The 19138-nt window shown below is 43.9% G+C and overlaps 1 protein-coding gene across 1 annotated transcript in view; it reads left to right on the top strand.

Moving 5' to 3' along the window:
* The window catches only part of ccdc78 (coiled-coil domain containing 78), a 78288-nt gene that overhangs the window by 28489 nt on the left and 30661 nt on the right, over positions 1–19138 (top strand). Inside the window, exons 7-10 of the mRNA XM_072559966.1 lie at positions 2229–2403; positions 10865–10996; positions 12907–13038; positions 14312–14398. Of these exons, the coding sequence (XP_072416067.1) occupies positions 2229–2403; positions 10865–10996; positions 12907–13038; positions 14312–14398 (526 nt within the window). The remainder of the gene's footprint in view (positions 1–2228; positions 2404–10864; positions 10997–12906; positions 13039–14311; positions 14399–19138) is intronic.

Raw genomic sequence — 19138 nt, 5'->3', positions numbered from 1 at the left:
AGTTGATAACTTGGGGTGGGGGGAATCTTTCTCTCGGTCAGTTCTGGCATACACTGCCCCACCGACTGCATTTTTCAAGCATCAAGCAATTCATTTCTCTTGAAGAACAAGAGCCTCACCTTTAAGAGGCTGCTGGCAGGTCTTCAGTCTCAGCAGCGCCACTCAAAGCGGTGGTCACTGCTGGCCTTGCAGCCAGGCAGCAGCCAGCGTCATCGAACCCCGACAGTGTGGGAGCAGGCCATTTGGCCCATCGAGTCCACACCGACCCTCCAAAAAACATTCCACCCAGACCCACCCTATCCCTTTAACCCTTCATTTCCCATGGCTAACCCACCTAGCCTGAACATCTTTGGACGAGTTCTCAAAGGAAACCCACACAGACATGGGGAGAACGTGCAAACTCCACACAGTCACCTGAGGCTGGAATCGAACCTGGATCCCTGGCGCTGTAATGCAGCATTGCTAACCACTGAGCCACTGTGCTGTAGCCCCACAGCATACTTGCTCCTAATCCATTAGTCTGATAGACATTGAAACACAGGGCGGTGTAAGATTTTGACTCCCTCAGCCCCAGATATCAATTATGGAGGTCTGAGAATGGAGGGAAATGGTACTGGGCCTCCCTAGGGCCACTCAGACAGGCATTGGTGACAATGGGAGGGAATTGTTCCTGTGGCTGTTCTGAGGGGTCACCTTTGCTGCAGAGAGAGAGAGGGAGAGACTTGCCTCTGCAAGCTACAGTACACCTAACCGGGAGGGATTTAAAACTACCTGCCCCATCTTGATCCTACGAGGAGGTCATCGGGGAATATATACCTGGAGGGTGGTCTCCCCATGTGAGATCTTCCCACCTACCACCTGATCTGGGACAATCAGGCCCTTAAGAGGCCACCAGTGTTCGTTCTTCTGTTGAGGTTATCCCTCAGGGTGGCGGAGTGGGTAGAGGGTCATTGGAGATCACCTTCTCCATGACTGGTAAAGTAGGAGAGAATGTGGGAAGGTGACAGACACACCATCCTTTGGCATCCCAGCCCATTTACACACCCCTGCCACGAGGGGCACTATAAAACCTGAACCAGTATAGAGGAATTGGACATTTGTGTGTCACATGACACTGCAAGTGTTTATTTTCCCCTGAGATAAACAACAACTGAGGCTACATCTGATATCTCACTGGATTGTGACATTGGGCTTCATAGCTGATCATCTAGGATAGGCTGGGCTAGGGTTGTGGGACAAACAATTGGGGTCACAGATCTAACCAGCAATAAGAGGCAGAGTCTCGCAATTGATAGTCCTGGGGTCAGCTGCAATGCCCCTTTAAATGTGTGGCCTGCCTAATTATTGCTGGACTACAGTGTTTTAATCCAGAGACCCACGTAATGTGCTGCGGTCATGGGTTTGAATCTTGCCAGGGCACATGGTGGAATTTGAATTCAATTTTAAAAATCTGGAATTAAGAACCGAGTGCTGACCACATTAGATAGACCTCTCTGGTTTACTAATGTCCTTTAGGAAGGAAATCTGCCGTCTTTACCTGGCCTGGCCTACGTGTGACTCCAGACCCACAGCAATGACTCTTAACTTGACTCTAAGCAATTAGGGATGGGCAATAAATGTGCATCCTGTGAATAAATATCTTTAAAAATCTGATACCAATGAGGCCTAAAACTGGTTGGTACCACAGTTGCTTTCTGTAACCTTGCAATTCAAGGTTTCAAACCACCATCACATCTCCCCAGCTTTCCATCCGCCCTTGACTTCATTTTCACTCATGAATGAAGCTTTAAAATGGGGTCTCAGTGGAAAAATCTTTGAGGAGAAAGTGAGGACTGCAGATGCTGGAGATCAGAGCTGAAAATGTGTTGCTGGAAGAGCGCAACAGGTGAGGCAGCATCAAAGGAACAGGAGAATCGACGTTTCGGGCATGAGCCTGAAGAAGGGCTTATGCCCGAAACATCGATTCTCCTGTTCCTTTGATGCTGCCTCACCTGCTGCGCTTTTCCAGCAACACATTTTCAGCTCTCAGTGGAAAAATGTCTAGGAAGCACTGGCCTACAATCCCTCCCATGATATGCCAACAGAGTCCTCAGTACCTTGAGCATAAAGTTTTCAGGGAGTGTGTTATAGTCGTGCAAATGTTCACAAGGTCACTATCTGGGACTGAATTACGAGTGTTAAATATAACTTTTTCATCAGGATCTTGACTTTGTCATTTTATACTGTAGCGAATCCAAGTTAACCCAACTGACGCAAGATGCTTTTGGAGGCAACTGCAAAACTCGGGTCATTTGCTGCCTACGTCCGGAGCCAGAAACGCAGCCACTTTCCGCCATCTTAAGAACATGCTCCACTCTCACTCAAGTGAAGAACTTCCCCGTACTGAATGACTACTTTGTTGAGGTAAACGATGGGAGACATCTCCTGCCAATCTTAAGAAGCTTTAGTTTTCTTGGAATCCCCACAGTGCAGATAGAGGCCATTCGGCCCATCATGTCTGCACTGACCCTCCAAAGACCTCCCATCTCCCTTGATTAAATGGCAGTGGTCTCGATGGGCCGAATGGCCTTGCTTCCACTCCTATGCCTGATGGTCTTATAACCTACACATCCTTGGACACTGGGGGCAATTCAGCACAGCCAATCCACCCTAAGCTGCATGTCTTTGGACTGAGGGAGGAAACTGGAGCACCCAAAGAAAACCCGAACATTCACAGCGAGAACGTGCAAACTCCACTCAGACAGACACTCGGACTGAACCGAAGTCCCTGGTTCTGTGAGACAATGGTGCTAACCACTAAGCCACTGAGATACCCTGAATCTCGGAGCAGTGTGAGAATTTGATGCATCAGGTTGTTGGGATTCAGAAACAAGACGTGGGAAAGAGGACGAGCTGGAAAAGAGATGGTGCTGATTCAGTCGGCCAAATGGCCGCCTTCTGTGCCATCCTTGCCTATGTTTCCATGAACTGTGTTTGCTCAGAGGATGGTGGTGACATAGGCACCATGTTACGGGCAATAGAGAGAAGCTGGGCATTTAGAGGTACCATTCTCGAGTCTGCAGCTTAAATCTGTGGGGGCAGCTGCCTAAATACTGAGGGAAAGTTGGGGGAGGGGGTGGGTGTTTCCAATTGGTGGTACACTATCTTCTCAGGGGAATCCTCCTTCCGCAGTGTTTATGGCCAACCTGCCTGCACCATCACTGGTCTAAAGAGGATCTTGAGGTGCCAGTGCTGATGAAAGGTCTTGACTCCCCTCTACAACTCACATTCTCCTATCCAATGGAGCAATTGTAAAGGATGATGCGTTCATCTCAATCCCTTGTAAACAATGCATCTGAGATAGGGCTGATAGAGGATAGAACAAGGAGGAGAGGGAGAGGAATGTGGAAAGGTGATTGAAGAAGGAAAGACATAGAGTCATAGAGATGTATAGCATGGAAACAAACCCTTCGGTCCAACTTATCCAGGCCGACAGATATCCCAACAAAATCTTATCCCATTCGCTAGCACTTGGTGTATATCCCTCTAAACCCTTCCTATTCAAATACCCATCCAAATGCCTTTTAAATGTTACAATTGTACCAGCCTCCACCACTTCCTCTGGCAACTCATTCCATACATGTACCACCCTCTGCGTGTAAAAGTTGCTTCTTAGGTCTTTTTTATATCTTTCCCCTCTCACCCTAATCCCATGCCCTCTAGTTCTGGATTCCCCCACCCCAAGGAAAGGACTTTGTCTACTTATCATATCCATGTCCCTCATGATTTTATTAACCTCGATAAGGTCACACCTCAGCTCTGACGCTCCAGGGAAAACAGCCACAGCCTGTTCAACCTCTCCCTGTAGCTCAAATCCTCCAACCCTGGCAACATCCTTGTAAATCTTTTCTGAACCTTTTCAAGTTACACAACATCCTTCCAATAGGAAGGAGACCAGAACTGAATGCAATATTTCAAAAGTGGCCTAACTAACATTCTGTACAGCCGCAACATGATATCCCAACTCCTATAGGGACTGAAGAAGGGCTCATGCCCGAAACGTCGATTCTCCTGCTCCTTGGAAGCTGCCTGACCTGCTGCGCTTTTCCAGCAATGCATTTTCATCCCATAATCCTATAGTCAATACTCTGACCAATAAAGGAAAGCATACCAAACGCCTTCTTCACGATCCTATATATCTGCAATTCTACTTTCATGGAGCAATGCACCTGCACTTCTTTGTTCTGCAACCCTCTGTAGGAGGAGTTTCTGGAGTGTGAGAGGTCAGTACTGTTAGTGTGGGTCATGAGGAGACAAGAGGATTGTTTGTAGTCTGAATGGTACGATACAGAGAAGCTTGGGTGTGAGTGAGTGTGGAAATATTGAGGTTGTGAGGGAATGGTGGAAATAGTGTGATCTGATGCCATTGCAACAGGCTGGGGACATGAGGACCCTGTATATATTTCTGCTGCTCTTGTGAGGTGAATGAGCCTTTTTACTGTATCAACCTGGCTTCTGGGGTTGTTGCAGTTGTCATTAACTCCATGAGCCCCTCTCTCTCTGTCTCTCTCTGTCTCTCTCTCTCTGGGGATCTGTTTGGGGATACATATGCTATTCTTCCTGCCTTTGACTTCTTCCAGTGAGGCAGCAGGAAAAGGATGGCCTGAGACTCTCCAATTCTTTGGGAGACAATATACTCCTTAGCCATTGAGGTGAAGATGGGGGTATTTTGGGGGGAACCTTGTTAAATTTCTACCCACCACCTTGGCCTTGTCTCCACTGCAGTTAACCAGAGGGGGAAAACTATATAAAATACAGAGTGCAATTCGAAAGGGGTGCAGGGACTGAGGAACCCATGTGTGTACAGATCATTGAAAGTGGTCAGACAGGTCACAAGAGCAGTAAGTACAGCATAAGGTATTATCAACTTTATTATTAGGGGCTTGGAGCACAAGAGCAAAGAGATGACATTGAATTTATGCAAGGGATGTGTTGGCCCTCAGCGGAACTATTTTGTTCCAGTTCAGTGTGCCACATTACAGAAAGATGTGCATGTATTGGGCAGAGTGCAGAAGCAGTTTACAACAATGGATCCAGGGATGAGAAACATCAATTATATGAAGAGATTGAAGAGGCCGATGCAAGCATGATGGGCTGAATGGCCTCTTCCTGTGTCCTAACTGTTCTGTGATCCTATGAATTGTCAAAGTTCTCATTTTCAGTTATGTAATACAGTATATTATCCAGAAGGTGGCACATTTAACCACATAATCATCTCCCATAGATGTTTCTGCGCTGCTGTTTCTCCTAATAGACTGCATTTCTTCACTGAAAGCTTTAGAATGATGGGGAAGGAGACGAGTTGATTTAACTTTGTACAAAGGCATAAGATGAGTGATCGGAATTTACTCTATACCAGCTTTCGCTTCCACTGCAGCAGGATGTAGCAAGTGGCGAATATGAGATGTTTGTATGAAGCCAGTGGAAAATTGAAAAGGTGTGTGAAGCGTTTGGAATGAGAAAGAGAATGGGATATGTTGTATGGTAAGGGATGGGACAGAGAGGAGGGAGATGATGAAATTTGACCCACAAAGGGCAAAGGGAGGTCAATCAAAGCCAGAGTTTCCTTGATGATGTCTTTAGAGTTAGATAAAGCAGGTAAATTATGTTATAGTGTCACAGAAACAGACACTTCAGGCCAACCTGTCCATGCCCACCAAGTTTCTCAAACTAAACTAGTCCCACCTGCCTGCTCCTGGCACATATCCCTCTAAGCCTTTCCTATTACTGTACCTATCCAAATGGGTTTTATATGTACCTGCATCTATCATTTCCTCTGGTAGTTCATTCCATATGTGAATCACCCTCTGTGTGGAAAAGTTGCCCCTCTGGACCCTGTTAAATCTTTCTACTCCCTCCTTAAAAAAATATGCCCCCTTGCTTTGAACTCCCCATACCTAAGGGAAAAGACCTTTGCTACTCACCTAATCTATACCCCTCATGATTTTATAAACCTCTACAAGGTCACCCCTCAGCCTCCTACACTCCATTGAAAAAGGTCCCAGCCTATCTTTACAACTCAAATCCTCCAGTCCTGGCAACATCCTGGTAAAACACTGTAAAACATTGTGTAAGATAGATGGGCCATATTGGCTGAATATATAAAATTCAGAGGAGCAATGCAAAAGGATTTAACAGAAACAAAGGGAGGACATGAGAAGAGACTGGCAGCTAAAAGTGAATCCGAAAGTAAAAGTGAATCCAAAAGTCTTCTATAGGCACATCGACAGTAAAAAGGGAATGTAAGGGAGAGTGGGACCAATGAAGCAACCAAGAGAGGTATTTACATATGGAGACACATGGTATAGCTGAGGGAAATATGAGAACAGTGCAGCCAAATCTGTTCTTACTCTCACTCAATGTCTGCTCTCAAACCACTTTCCAAACTCTAGCTGCTGGGAACTGACCTTTACTACCCTGTCCTCGCTTCGACAAATTGTCAGCAACACCAACAACTTGCACATTTCATGCAGCAAAATGTTCCAAGGTGGTTCACAGTATTGCGCTCAGCAAACAGAATTTGACATCAAGCATGTGAGGAGATGTTAGGCCAGATGATTGAAAGCTTTTGGCCAAAGAAGTAGGCTCTGAGTGTCTCGAAGAGAAGATGTGAGGTAGAGAAGTGGGTGGGTTTACAGAAGGAATTTCCAGAGACTGGGTGGCAAGAGGCATAGCCAACCACGCTGCAAATCGGGGATGCACAAGAGGCTATAATAGAAGGACTGTCAATGTATTGGAGGATTGTGGAGGGTGAAGATAGAGATGGGCAAGGCTATAGATTTGGAAACAAGGATGTCAGGTTCAAAATGAAGATGTTTCTCAATCAGAAGCCAATGTTAGTGAGTGAGCACACTAATTCTTGTATATCCAGATTCAGCATCACATCATATGGTGCAGAGCTCCTCTGAGCTATGGCATGCTCCTATTGTCCAAGAAATAGAATGAGAAGGTGCACATTGCAGTAGCAGGCCCCTTTGGAAAGTAGTGAAATATCCCATATACACGGACCTCACTGTACACAGCAAAAGATTTTGTTGAGCTTAGCAACCTGAGCTATCTTTTGTTTTTGGCAAAATGCTGCTTGATGTTTTTATGCTTGAAAGATAGTGAAATTATTATTGAGCACTTTTCTCCCTCAGTTGTCTTTGTGTTCACTAAGAGTGCAAAGATTGGGCCCGATCTTATAGCTTTTTGGATATGCGTGGGTTGCATCAAATTTGGTGCAAAGATTCATGCTGTGAGGTCAGGCAGTTTCCTCACTGAATCTGACCAAACTCACTGCAGATATGGCATTTCAGCCCCTATGGTGAGTATCATGTTTGATTTCTGCCCAATCCTACCATATGCAAAGCAATTCACCAGATCCCAGAATTGACCTTCAGGGTTCCAACCAAGTACACAACTGAGACCATCAATGGACAATAGACAATAGACAATAGGTGCAGGAGTAGGCCATTCAGCCCTTTGAGCCTGCACAGCCATTCAATATGATCATGGCTGATCATTCCTAATCAGTATCCTCTTCTTGCCTTATCTCCATAACCCTTGATTCCACTATCTTTGAGAGCTCTATCCAACTCTTTCTTAAATGAATCCAGAGACTGGGCCTCCACTGCCCTCTGGGGCAGAGCATTCCACACAGCCACCACTCTCTGGGTGAAGAAGTTTCTCCTCATCTCTGTCCTAAATGGTCTACCCCGTATTTTTAAGCTGTGTCCTCTGGTTCGGCACTCACGCATCAGTGGAAACATGTTTTCTGCTGCCAGAGTGTCCAATCCTTTCATAATCTTATATGTCTCAATCAGATCCCCTCTCACTCTTCTAAACTCAAGGGTATACAAGCCCAGTCACTTCAGTCTTTCAGTGTAAGGTAATCCCGCCATTCCAGGAATTGACCTCGTGAACCTACGCTGCACTCCCTCAATAGCCAGAATGTCTTTCCTCAAATTTGGAGACCAGAACTGCACACAGTACTCCAGGTGTGGTCTCACCAGGGCCCTGTACAGCTGCAGAAGCACCTCTTTGCTTCTATACTCAATCCCTCTTGTTATGAAGGCAAAAGATTGAGGCAACTTACTTTGCTAGCAATCCTGAACTATATCCTAAATGGTCTTTTGGTCTATAAGACATAGGAGTGTAAATTATGCCATTCAGCCCATCGAGTCTGCTCTGCCATTCAATCATGGATGATAAGTTTCTCAACCCTATTCTCCTGCCTTTTTCCTGTAACTCTTGAACCCCTTGACAGTCAAGAACCTATCTACCTCTGTCTTAAATATACTCAATGACCTGGCCCCCACAGCCTTCTGTGGCAGTGAATTCCATAGATTCACCACTCTCTGGCTGAAGAAGTTTCTTCTTATCTCCATTCTAAAAGGTCTTCCCTTTACTCTAAGGCTGTGCCCTCAGTTCCTAGTCTCACCTACCAATGGAAACATCTTCCCAACATCCCACTCTGTCCAGGTCATTCAATATTCTGTAAGTTTCAATTAGATCCCCCCTCATCCTTCTAAACTCCATCGAGTACAGTTCCAGAGTCCTTAAATGTTCCTCATGTGTTAAGCTGTTCATTCCTGGGACCATTCTCGTAAACCTCCTCTGAACCTGCTCCAGGGCCAGTGCATCCTTCCTGAGGTGTGGGGCCTAAAACTGCACACAATATTCCAAATGTTGTTGGACTTTATAGAGCCTCAGAAGTACATCCCTGCTTTTATATTCAAGCCCACTCAAAATAAATGCTGTCATTGTATTTGCATCCCTAATCGCTGACTCAACCTGCAAGGTGACCTTGAGAGAATCCTGGACTAGAACTCCCAAGTCTCTTTGCACTTCAGATTTCTGAATTTTCTCCCCATTTAGAAAATAGTCCATGCCTCTATTCTTCCTACTAAGGTACATGACCTCACACTTTCACACGCTGTTCTCCATCTGCCACTTCCTTGCCCACTCTCCTAACCTGTCCAAATCCTTATGCCCCCTCCCCACCTCCTCAATGCTACCTGTCCTCCACTTATCTTTATGTTGTCTGCAAACTTAGCCAGAATGCCCTCAGTTCCTTCATCTAGATCGTTAATGTATAAAGTGAAAAGTTGCGGTCCCAACACTGAGCCTTGCAGAACGCCATTTGTCACCGGCTGCCATCCTGAGAAGGAACCTTTTATCCCCACTCTCTGCTTTCTGCCAGACAGCCAAGCTTCTATCCATGCTAGAACCTTGTCTCTAACACCATGGGCCCTTATCTTACTCAGCAGCCTCCTGTGTGGCACATTGTCAAATGCTTTCTTGAAGTTCAGATAGATAACATCCATTGGCTCTCCTTGGTCTAACCTGCTAGCTACTCACTCAAAGAATTCTAACAGATTTGTCAGGCATGACCTCCCATTAATGAAACCATACTGACTTTGCCCTTTTTTAGCATACACTTGCAAGTATTCAGAAATCTCATACTTCACAATGGACTCCAAAATCTTACCCACGACTGAGATTCGGCAAATCGGCCTATAATTTTCAGTCTTTTGCCTTACTCCCTTTTTAAACAGGAGTGTTTTCAGGAAAAACTGAGTTTGTACATCTAACTCCAACCAGGACTATTTGAAATTACCTAAAATGCTGTGGTTTTCCCTAAAGCAAAAATAAAACTTGATCCCTGATTCTTCGAAGCTGCAAACATGCTAATGCTTTTCAGTGTTTACTCTGTCTAACTGTAAGACTCTAACAATGTAAATGAATTTCCATTACCACTCCAGCATTTCTTTCTCATACTGGATTTTTTAAAAAAGGTTCATGGCCAGAAATACCTCCTCATTAAACCTTCTCATACATGCAAACTAAAACCCATATGCCACTAATTCAAAATCCAAACTCTAAAATAAATGATATTTATATGTATATCACATAAATTATATCACATAATCTGTCACACTTAAAGAGCACTGTGCCCAGTCCTGGTTTTCCTGTTTCAAGAAGGATTTAGAGGCAGTGGATGAGGTTCTAAAAAATTCTCAAATGTGCAACCAGAAGTGAGACATTGAAGCTATTGCAGAAGAAAGAACAGGTTATGGCTCTTTTCTTGAGAAGGCTGAGGCTAACCCAACAGCAATCTTTAAAACGATGGAAGAGTATTTGTCAGGTAAACTAACTGAAGTAATTTTTACTTGTCAGGTGACCAATACCAGTGGACATAAATACAAGATAGAGATTAATGGGAATTCAGGAGAAACGTTTTTTACTGAGTGATCAGAAAGAGATAACCCTACCAGAAGAATTGAGAAGAATCATATAATTGCATTTTATAGAAAGATAGGTAAGCATGAGAGAGAGAAGAAAAGGAAGTAGACAAGGTTAGATTAAGTCAGATAGGAGGACGCTTCTGTGAGCATAAAAAACTCTGGGACTGAATTCCCAGTAATAAAACATTGACAGTATTTGCAAAGTGAATTTTATATGTGCAGATCCAGTAATGTTAGGTGAGGATGTGATCTTCAATGCTTACAAGAATGTTGCAACTTTGTAACAGACTTTTAATCCCCACTTAATCCATAATGTTGTATTTAGAACTCAGTCTACGTCCCATTCTGCAGCACAATGCCTCGCACAGCTGCTCTATAGTCTCAAAACTAATCATGAAATTTGTTTCTGTTCTTTCTGCTCCACCTCCCTCTTTGTGTTGGGTTGAATGGCTTATCTTCAGTCAGAGCAACAAGAGAAATAGTAGCAACAAAATGTTTATAGCAACAGTCACAATGCGCCAAGCTGACTTTACCTTGGCTGGTCTGTGGTTAAAGGGTGTGCACCTTGCTTTCACTCTGTTCCCCCACGATTACAGTCACTGGTAACCCAGTACCGGGCACGAATCTTGGCATTGCAACACCAGTCAGCCAACGCAATGGGAACCAAAGACGTGAATGAGAAAGTCAACACACTCAAGGATCAGATTCGTCGATTGAACAATGAAAACGTAAGCAAGTAACTCATTGCTTTAAAATATGTCTCATATTTAAAGAGTGTAGGAAGGGCGGGATCAGACTGGACTACTGATCAGCATTGGCCAGCACTATGTCAGCTTATGAAAAAGAATGTCAAAAGTATTTCTACCAAAACTATGTTTGAGGTTTTTAAAAAGAGTTTATTTTACTTTGAATCCATGCAAAATACTGTGGGTGCTGGAAATGTGAACCAACAACAGAGAATGCTGGAGAAACTCAGCAGGTTAGGCAGCATCTGTGGAGAGAGAACAGAGTCAACGTTTAGAGTGCAGTATTGATGCATCTGAAATTTAACCAGCTCCTCAGACAGCACCTTCCAAACCCACAGCCACTTTCATCTAGAAGGTTAAGGGCAGCAGATACATGGGAACACCACCCCTTGCAAGTTGCCCTCCAAGCCATCACAATCCTGACTTGAAAATAGATTGCCATTCCTTCACTGTCACTGGGATAAAATCCTGAAATTCCCTCCCTAAGGTCATTGTGGGTCAACCCACAGCAGGTGGACTGCAGCAGTTCAAGAAGGCAGCTCACTCCCACCTTCACAAAGGGCAACTGGAGACTGGCCAAGTCAGCAACCCATCACCCAGAGTGAATTTTAAAAAATCTTGCCTTTTATATCCCGTCCTTCCATCTTAAACAGTTAAACAGTTATGATCCTGTCCATTTAGCACCAGCCAAAATTGGAGAAACTTAGCAGGTCTGACAGCATCTGTGGACAGAGTAAGTGAATTAAAGTTTTGATTCTGCTCTGTATGAAACACAGAGAATGCTGGAGAAACTTCAGCTTCTTCCCTGCATTGTTAGACTGATGAATGGACTCTCTAACTTCAAATAATGTTGACCTTGTTGATGTTGCTCTTGCTTTGTGTACCTCCCTTGCAGAGTAACCTGTATACCTCACTCTGTCTAAGTATCCTCTGATCTGTATGCCCTTGCTCACCATGATCTGCCTATACTGCTCACAAAGCTTTTCATTGTACTTAGGTACATGTGAGCATGGCGAATCAAATCAAACCAGACTTGAAAGGTTATCTCTGTTTCTCTCTCCAGAGGTGCTACTGGACCTGTTGAGTTTCTCCAGCATTCTCTGTGTTTATTTCTTTTAGTTTGAGGTTGTATTTATGACTGATGGGTACAGAGGTGAAAAATGATACTGTGTTTATCTTCCTCTGACTGGTTGCAACGTTATAGTTATGTTTATTTGATCCTCTTTGACTCTTGAGGTGATGATACGTGAACCTAAAACCAAAGTTAAAATATTTAAAGTGAAGTGTGTATGTCTGCTGTCTGTTACATAACCAGAGATCAGAACTTGCTTCTGTCCACTGCACAACTGCTGACTGGAGCTGCCATTTTCGGTGTGTTTAAGCCAGCTCTTAGAAAACAAAACTCATTAAATCCTTTGTCTGGAGCAGCTTTCACTCCAGGGCTCTTGCTGCAAAACAAACGATTCCTCACAGCCATGCAGCAAGGTGATGTTTTGCACAGGGGGGGGGGGGGTTCACAATACCTGGCCTGGTCTCAAATAGGCTGCTTTGCTGCTTTAATAAACCCAAAAGGATCAAGGTTAAAAAATCACACAATACCAGGTTATAGTCCAACAGATTTAATTGGAAGCTTTCGGAGCTAGTGAGGAAGGAGCGGTGCTCCGAAAGCTAGTGCTTCCAATTAAACCCTGTTGGACTATAACCTGGTGTTATGTGATTTTTAACTTTGTACACCCCAGTCCAACACCGGCATCTCCAAATCAAAAGGGTCAAATTCAATATGGCCAGTTTGATGGCACCACCCTCTCATTGGGGTTATTAATGCGCTGTGCTGCGAGGAATAGTTATCCAATCATTACCATTGTGGTTTGATATGTACACTATCCGCATAGGTGCAGCTACGAGACAGGAATGAACGTTTATACAACAAACTGGGAGAGCTTCAGGGGAGGATGGGACAGATGGCCGGATCAAAAAGTGATCTCTCCTCCAAACTCGTGTTCAGTGAGGAAGAAAAACTGAAGGTGAGATTCTCCACAAACAACAACTTATGTTGGTACGTCACCTTCAAAGTAATGAAACATCACTTGTAGAGCACAGTATGACATCTAGTGTGACACATATTAGGTCAAATAGCCAAGCTCGGTCAAAAAGGTTGGTTTTAAGGAAAGTTTTGAAAGTGGAGGGTGAGGTAGAGGAGGGCAACTGCAAGAGAGATGCAAGTGTCTTCAACTCAAAGACCGGCCGTTGTCAGTGGCTGCTATTTCACTCCACCGAAGCATTAGCACTCCAAGAAAATGAGTGCTACATACTTCCCACATGTATCCCAAAAATAAACAAGAATTTTGTTGGAGATTAGTCCCTCAACCAAAAGGGAGGGAGTGGGGAGAGAAAGTGGAGTAAAATTATGAAACGTTCATAGTAAAATCTGACTGATAAAAGGGGCACTGTAAAAAGGAGTGAAGGGAGTTGCAGATTTCCATGGGGTTTACCTATTGAGTATATGTGAAAGGAGTCATGCCATATTGACAGCAGTTTACATGGAACTGACTCCTGGGCTCTGGGTAGGACGTCTTCTCTTACCATTCTCTGTATATAGTTACATTTAAAAGGGAACATTGCTAACCCTTTGATCCCATGAAGACCAAACAAGACTTGGGTTTCTTTGTCTAAGCATTAACTGATACATTTATGGGAAACAATGTCAAAGATGGCACACAAGTCCCTGATGTGCTGCAAAACAATATTTATATATATATTTTTAATAGATAACAGTTTTCTAATAAAAAGGTTGCACTCATTTCTATCCAACAATATTCTCTACATTGCACATTAGTAGACATGACTATATTATCTAAATATACTTAAATCTGTGCACATAATTGTAATAGCCAACAATTTATTGCATGTTCACATGAATATAATATCCAATCAAATCATTACTTGTTTACTGACTATAAGTATGTACTTTGTGATGATTAAAACTATTCTTCTTATCCCCTTTCCCATTCAATAAAGCTTGAAAGAGTGTAGTTCTCACATTCCTGCCACTTTGCCAGTTGAGATGAGTTACTTTTGTATCGCCCTTGACACTGAATGTGACACATCCTTTCCGACTCCATATCAAAGCTAAGCAACCCAAAGAATCCTCAGAACAATTATCTCAATGCAGTTTCTTCATCAATCAGTTTCAGTTTTGTCCCAAACTCAAAATGCATTTTCCTTTTTATTGTGGGACCCTATAATTTTGAGACTAATTTGTTGATTCAACCTCAGAAATTCCTCTTATGTGTTTAGATTTCCAAGGATCTGATTGATTTGCAAATCCAGACAAACAAGATTCGGGAGCAATATGAAGCTGAGAACTTTGAGCTAAAGAATAAGGTACTTATTCCTTGCTCATTTCACGACAATGTTTTCCACGACTTTTGTGATTGTTATTTTAACTGTTGTAGTTTTAACTACATTGAAAAGTAATGAAAAAAAGTACAAACTGTTGTCAAGACAGTGTTAAAGCTTAACACATAACTCTGTTTCTTTTTCAAGTATGAAGTATTTACAAGTGAAGCAAATTACAATTAACCTGGTTTAGCCTCAACTAGAGTATTGCATCCAGTTCTGGGTATCACATTTTCAGAAGGATACGAAGGTTTTAGAGACGTTGTCAGAAGGATGTATGGGAAACAGTTTTTGATATATGGGAGTAACATAGGGAATGCTGCAGAAACTCAGCAAGTCTGGCAGCATCTATGGAGAGAGAAACAGACTTAAAGTTTCAAGCCCAAATCTTTAGAACTGGTGAAAAGTCATACTGGACTCAATAAATGGTGGGTGCAGAGAAACAGATATCCATGATGTGGTGCACTCTTTAAGCTGTGATTATAGAGAGGTTTGATCATTTAGCTGGTCATTTCCAAGCAGGTAGCTTTGTGCATTCCTTATTTAATAACAGAAAGATTTAGTAATCTGTTTAGGTGAAATGAAGGAGAGGAAGAAACAGTTTGATAACATGTCCCTAAATGAGAATATAAATCACCATTCAAAATCATCTAATGAAAATCAGAAAAGCAGTCCAAGGATAAATTATTTCTGATAAAGATCTGTACCTGCAGGGCGAAGAACTGGAAATTACATTATTGGAGAGAGATAAGTATGTTTTTGGAAATTCTCTGCAATACATTCATGAAGCACGTTTATCAAGAAGATAAACACTGTAACATAAACAACCAGAAGTGTAGAGAATGGTGATGTTAATATGAAGAATGCATTTAAGGCATTGATAGTGGCCAATGTTAGGTTTAACTGACATAGAGGAATGAAGAGAGAAGTGGGGGGGGGGGGGCGGGGATACCCTGCAAATCTGAACTATTGCTGAAAAGAGAGATATGTCAACTAAGGTTTCTTTTTGTGTTGCAAATCTTCACAACAATTTGTATTACAGAAGAAAATACATTACCATGGAGAAATCAAATATAAACTGAAGTTCCTTAAAATCCTGGACAATTCAAAAAAATCTACAAGGCTTGAGCAGGTTCCTTTACTTTGTAGAGCACAGGTCCCTGTATACAATATAATGTTCCTTCCATCAAGCATAAGTAAGCCGCATTACAAGCTTGGCTGATTATCTTATTTTCGGTGTAGCTATTGGCCTACTCAGATTGTTCAACAAGTGCTGCCCAAATATGGAATTGCACACAAAAAGTGAAAGAATTGTAGATGCTATAAATCAGAAATTGCTGGAAAAGGTCTGGCATAATCAGTGGAGAGAAATCCAAGTTATTTTTCCAGATCCAGTGACTCTGCCTCAGAACTGAGCTTTTCCAGCAATTTCTGTTTTTGTTTCTGATTTACAGCATTTTTTTTATTTTACTTGGTATTTACCTCACTGGATTAGTGGTGCTGGAAGAGCACAGCAGTTCAGGCAGCATCCAAGTAGCTTCAATATCGACGTTTCGGGCAAAACCCCTTCATCACCTCACTGCCCCATCTCTTCTGGGCATGCCCACCTTGATGAAGTTCTGTAGCTCTCTCTGACAGTTCTGAGGAAGGGTCCCTGGACCCGAAATGTTAACTTTGATTTCTCTACACAGGCACTGCCAGAGCTGCTGAGCTTTTCCAGCAATTTCTGTTTTTGTTATGGAATTGCATATAATGGTGGACTGTTATGGGTTTGGAAGTGTGGTCTAGTTGTAATGAATGGGATGCAAATACACACAGGCAGGCTCCTCATCGCCCCTCTGTGGGGGGAGTACGGAATTGCAAACATTTACCTCGTTGGTGAGAACCTGAAATTTGGTCTCTTGCAGGATTAAACCATCACTGCCACCATTATTTCCACCACCTCAGGGAGTGGAAAACTATGCTCGCAGTCTTTTTCTAGGGCTATTTTCTCAATTCTAACAATTAATTTCTTATCGCAGCACTTCCAACCATCAGCTTTCTAGTAGGTTAATGAGTTCACCAATCAAAGGTTGTTACCTCATTGCTGTTTGTGTCACACTGGGACAGTGACTACACCTCTGGAGGATTTGATTGGTTGTGAGTGCTTTGGGATATGCTGAGGTCATGACAGGTGCTATAGCAGTGTAAGTCTTTTCTTTCTCCAAGGAAGTGGCACTTTAACACTGAGCAATGTAACTTGCACAAGCATAAACTTTGCAAATCATTAGCCAGATTTAATTTAATCATTCTGCACTTACACTTTAGAGTCTTTGCTTACAGTTTGTGAGATGAATTGAATTCTCCATGACATTAGCATGTTGCATAGCAACAAGTATGCAGTCACTGTCATTGAGACTGTGGATTGCTTTGTTTGATAAACCTCATATTTTCAGGTGGAGACAAAATGTCCATTTTATTTTCCAGAACAATCTTTGACCCGGAAGCAGTTCAGTCAAGGAAACTTTAATTTCTTCATTGTCTTAAAGGGTGAGGATGTGTCTTGGAGTCCAGTTTAACTCTTTTCTCAAATAGAGTCTAGAGGCAGCTTCAGGTGTATTCTTCAGCACCTAGTCACAGCTAGGAGGAAGAAGAGAAAATAAAAGTCCTCCATTATACATTCCTCCACACCCTCCCGGACCCCTCCACACAAACTCCCCATGCCTATCATTCTTCCCATTCAATTCACACACCCCTCAATCTCTCACGCAAACCTATTTCCTTATACCCAGAATCACAGAATTTCCACAGTGCAAAACAAGGCCATTTGGCCTGTCATGCCTGCATTGGTTCTGATACCTAGTGTCAATCTCCTGCCTTTTCCCCACCGTCCTGCACACCATTTCTATCCAAATAATCATATGACGCCCTATTGAATGCTTCACTTGAGCCCATATCCACCATATTTCCAGGCTCTTTATTATCATCTATGTTAGCTTAATGCCAACTTGGTCCAGGATCTCCCCAAACACATTCAGGACACCACCCACGCCCTCCACCTCCTCCATGACGTTTGGTTCCCCAGCTCCCAATGCCTCATCTCCACCATGGACATCCAGTCCCTGTACACGTCCATCCACCATGACGAAGGCCTCCAAACCCTCCGTTTCTTCTTCTCTTGCTGACCCACCTAATCTTCTTCCACCAACACACTCACTTGATTGGCTGAACTGGTCCTCACCCTCAACAACTTCTCCTTCGAATCTTCCCATTTCCTTCAGACCAAAAGGAACGGTCTATTTTCTGTAGTTACACCAGCACCATTCCCCACCTTTTCCTCCATTAAATCGATGACTATATTGGCGCCACCTCGTGCTCCCACGAGGAGGTTGAACAGTTCACCAACTTCACAAGCACCTTCCACCTCAAGTTCACCTGGACCATCTCAGACACCTCCCTCCCCTTCCTGGACTTCTCCATCTCCATTTCTGACGACCGACTCAACACAGACATCTACTTCAAACTCACCGACACCCACAGCTACCTGGACTATGCCTTGTTCAACACCCCCCTCCTGTACAAATGCTATCCCTCACTCCCAATTCCTCCAGCGCATGTGCTCCCAGAAAGAAATTTCACTCCAGAACATCCCAGATGGCCTCTGACTTCAAGGACCACTATTTCCCCTCCCATATGGTCAACAATGCCCTCCAGCACATCTCCTCCATTTGCCACACCTTGTCCCTTGAACACCACCTCTCCAATCACAACAAGGACAGAACACCCCAGTCCTCACCTCCCACCCTACCGACCTCCAGATATAACGCATCATCCTCCGCCATTTCCGCCACCTACAGTCAGATCCCACCACCAGAGATATAGTTCCCTCCCACCCCTTTCAGCATTCTGCAGAGACCATTCCCTCTATGACTCCCTCATTAGGTCATGTCCCCCACCCCCACAACTAACCCACCCTCCACTCCCGGCAACTTCCCTTGCCACCACAAGAGGTGTAAAACCTGTGCCCACACATTCCCCCCTCACCTCCATCCAAGGACCCAAAGGATCCTTCCACATCTGGCAGAGATTTTCCTGCACCTGCAAACACCTCATCTACTGTGTCCGGTGCTCTCAGTGTGGCGTCCTCTACATTGAGGAGACTGGATGCCAACATTTCAGAGAACATTGCCGAGACACACACGCTGAACAATCCCGCCACCCTGTGGCCACACATTTCAACTCCCCCTCCCACTCCGCCAAGGACATGCAAGACTTGGGCTTACTCCACTGCCAAATTCTAACCATCCGACGACTGGAGGAACACCTCATCTTCTGCCTTGGGACCCTCCAACCACATGGGATCAATGTTGATTTCACCAGTTTCCTCATCTCTCCTACCCCCCATCCCAGATCCAACCTTCCAACTTGGCACCGCCCTCTTGAACTGTCGTACCTGTCTATCTTTCTTCCAACCTATCCGGTGCACCCTCCACTCCAACCTATCACATTCACCCCCCACCTTCATCTATCTATCACATTCTCAGCTGCCTTCCCTCCAGCCCTACCCAGTCCCATTTATCAGCCCCCTTGCCCCCCTCATTCCTGATGAATAGCTTATGGTTGAAATGTCGACTCTCCTGCTCCTCGGATGTTTGCCTAACCGGCAGTGCTTTTCCAGCACCACACTCTTTGATTCCTATTGTCAACTTGTACCTCATCACCCCACCCCTCATGCCCACTCCCTGG

The sequence above is a fragment of the Chiloscyllium punctatum genome, chromosome 40, assembly GCF_047496795.1.
Source record: "Chiloscyllium punctatum isolate Juve2018m chromosome 40, sChiPun1.3, whole genome shotgun sequence".
In the NCBI taxonomy this organism is placed as follows: Eukaryota; Metazoa; Chordata; class Chondrichthyes; order Orectolobiformes; family Hemiscylliidae; genus Chiloscyllium; species Chiloscyllium punctatum.
This window is presented reverse-complemented; position numbering and strand designations above follow the sequence as displayed.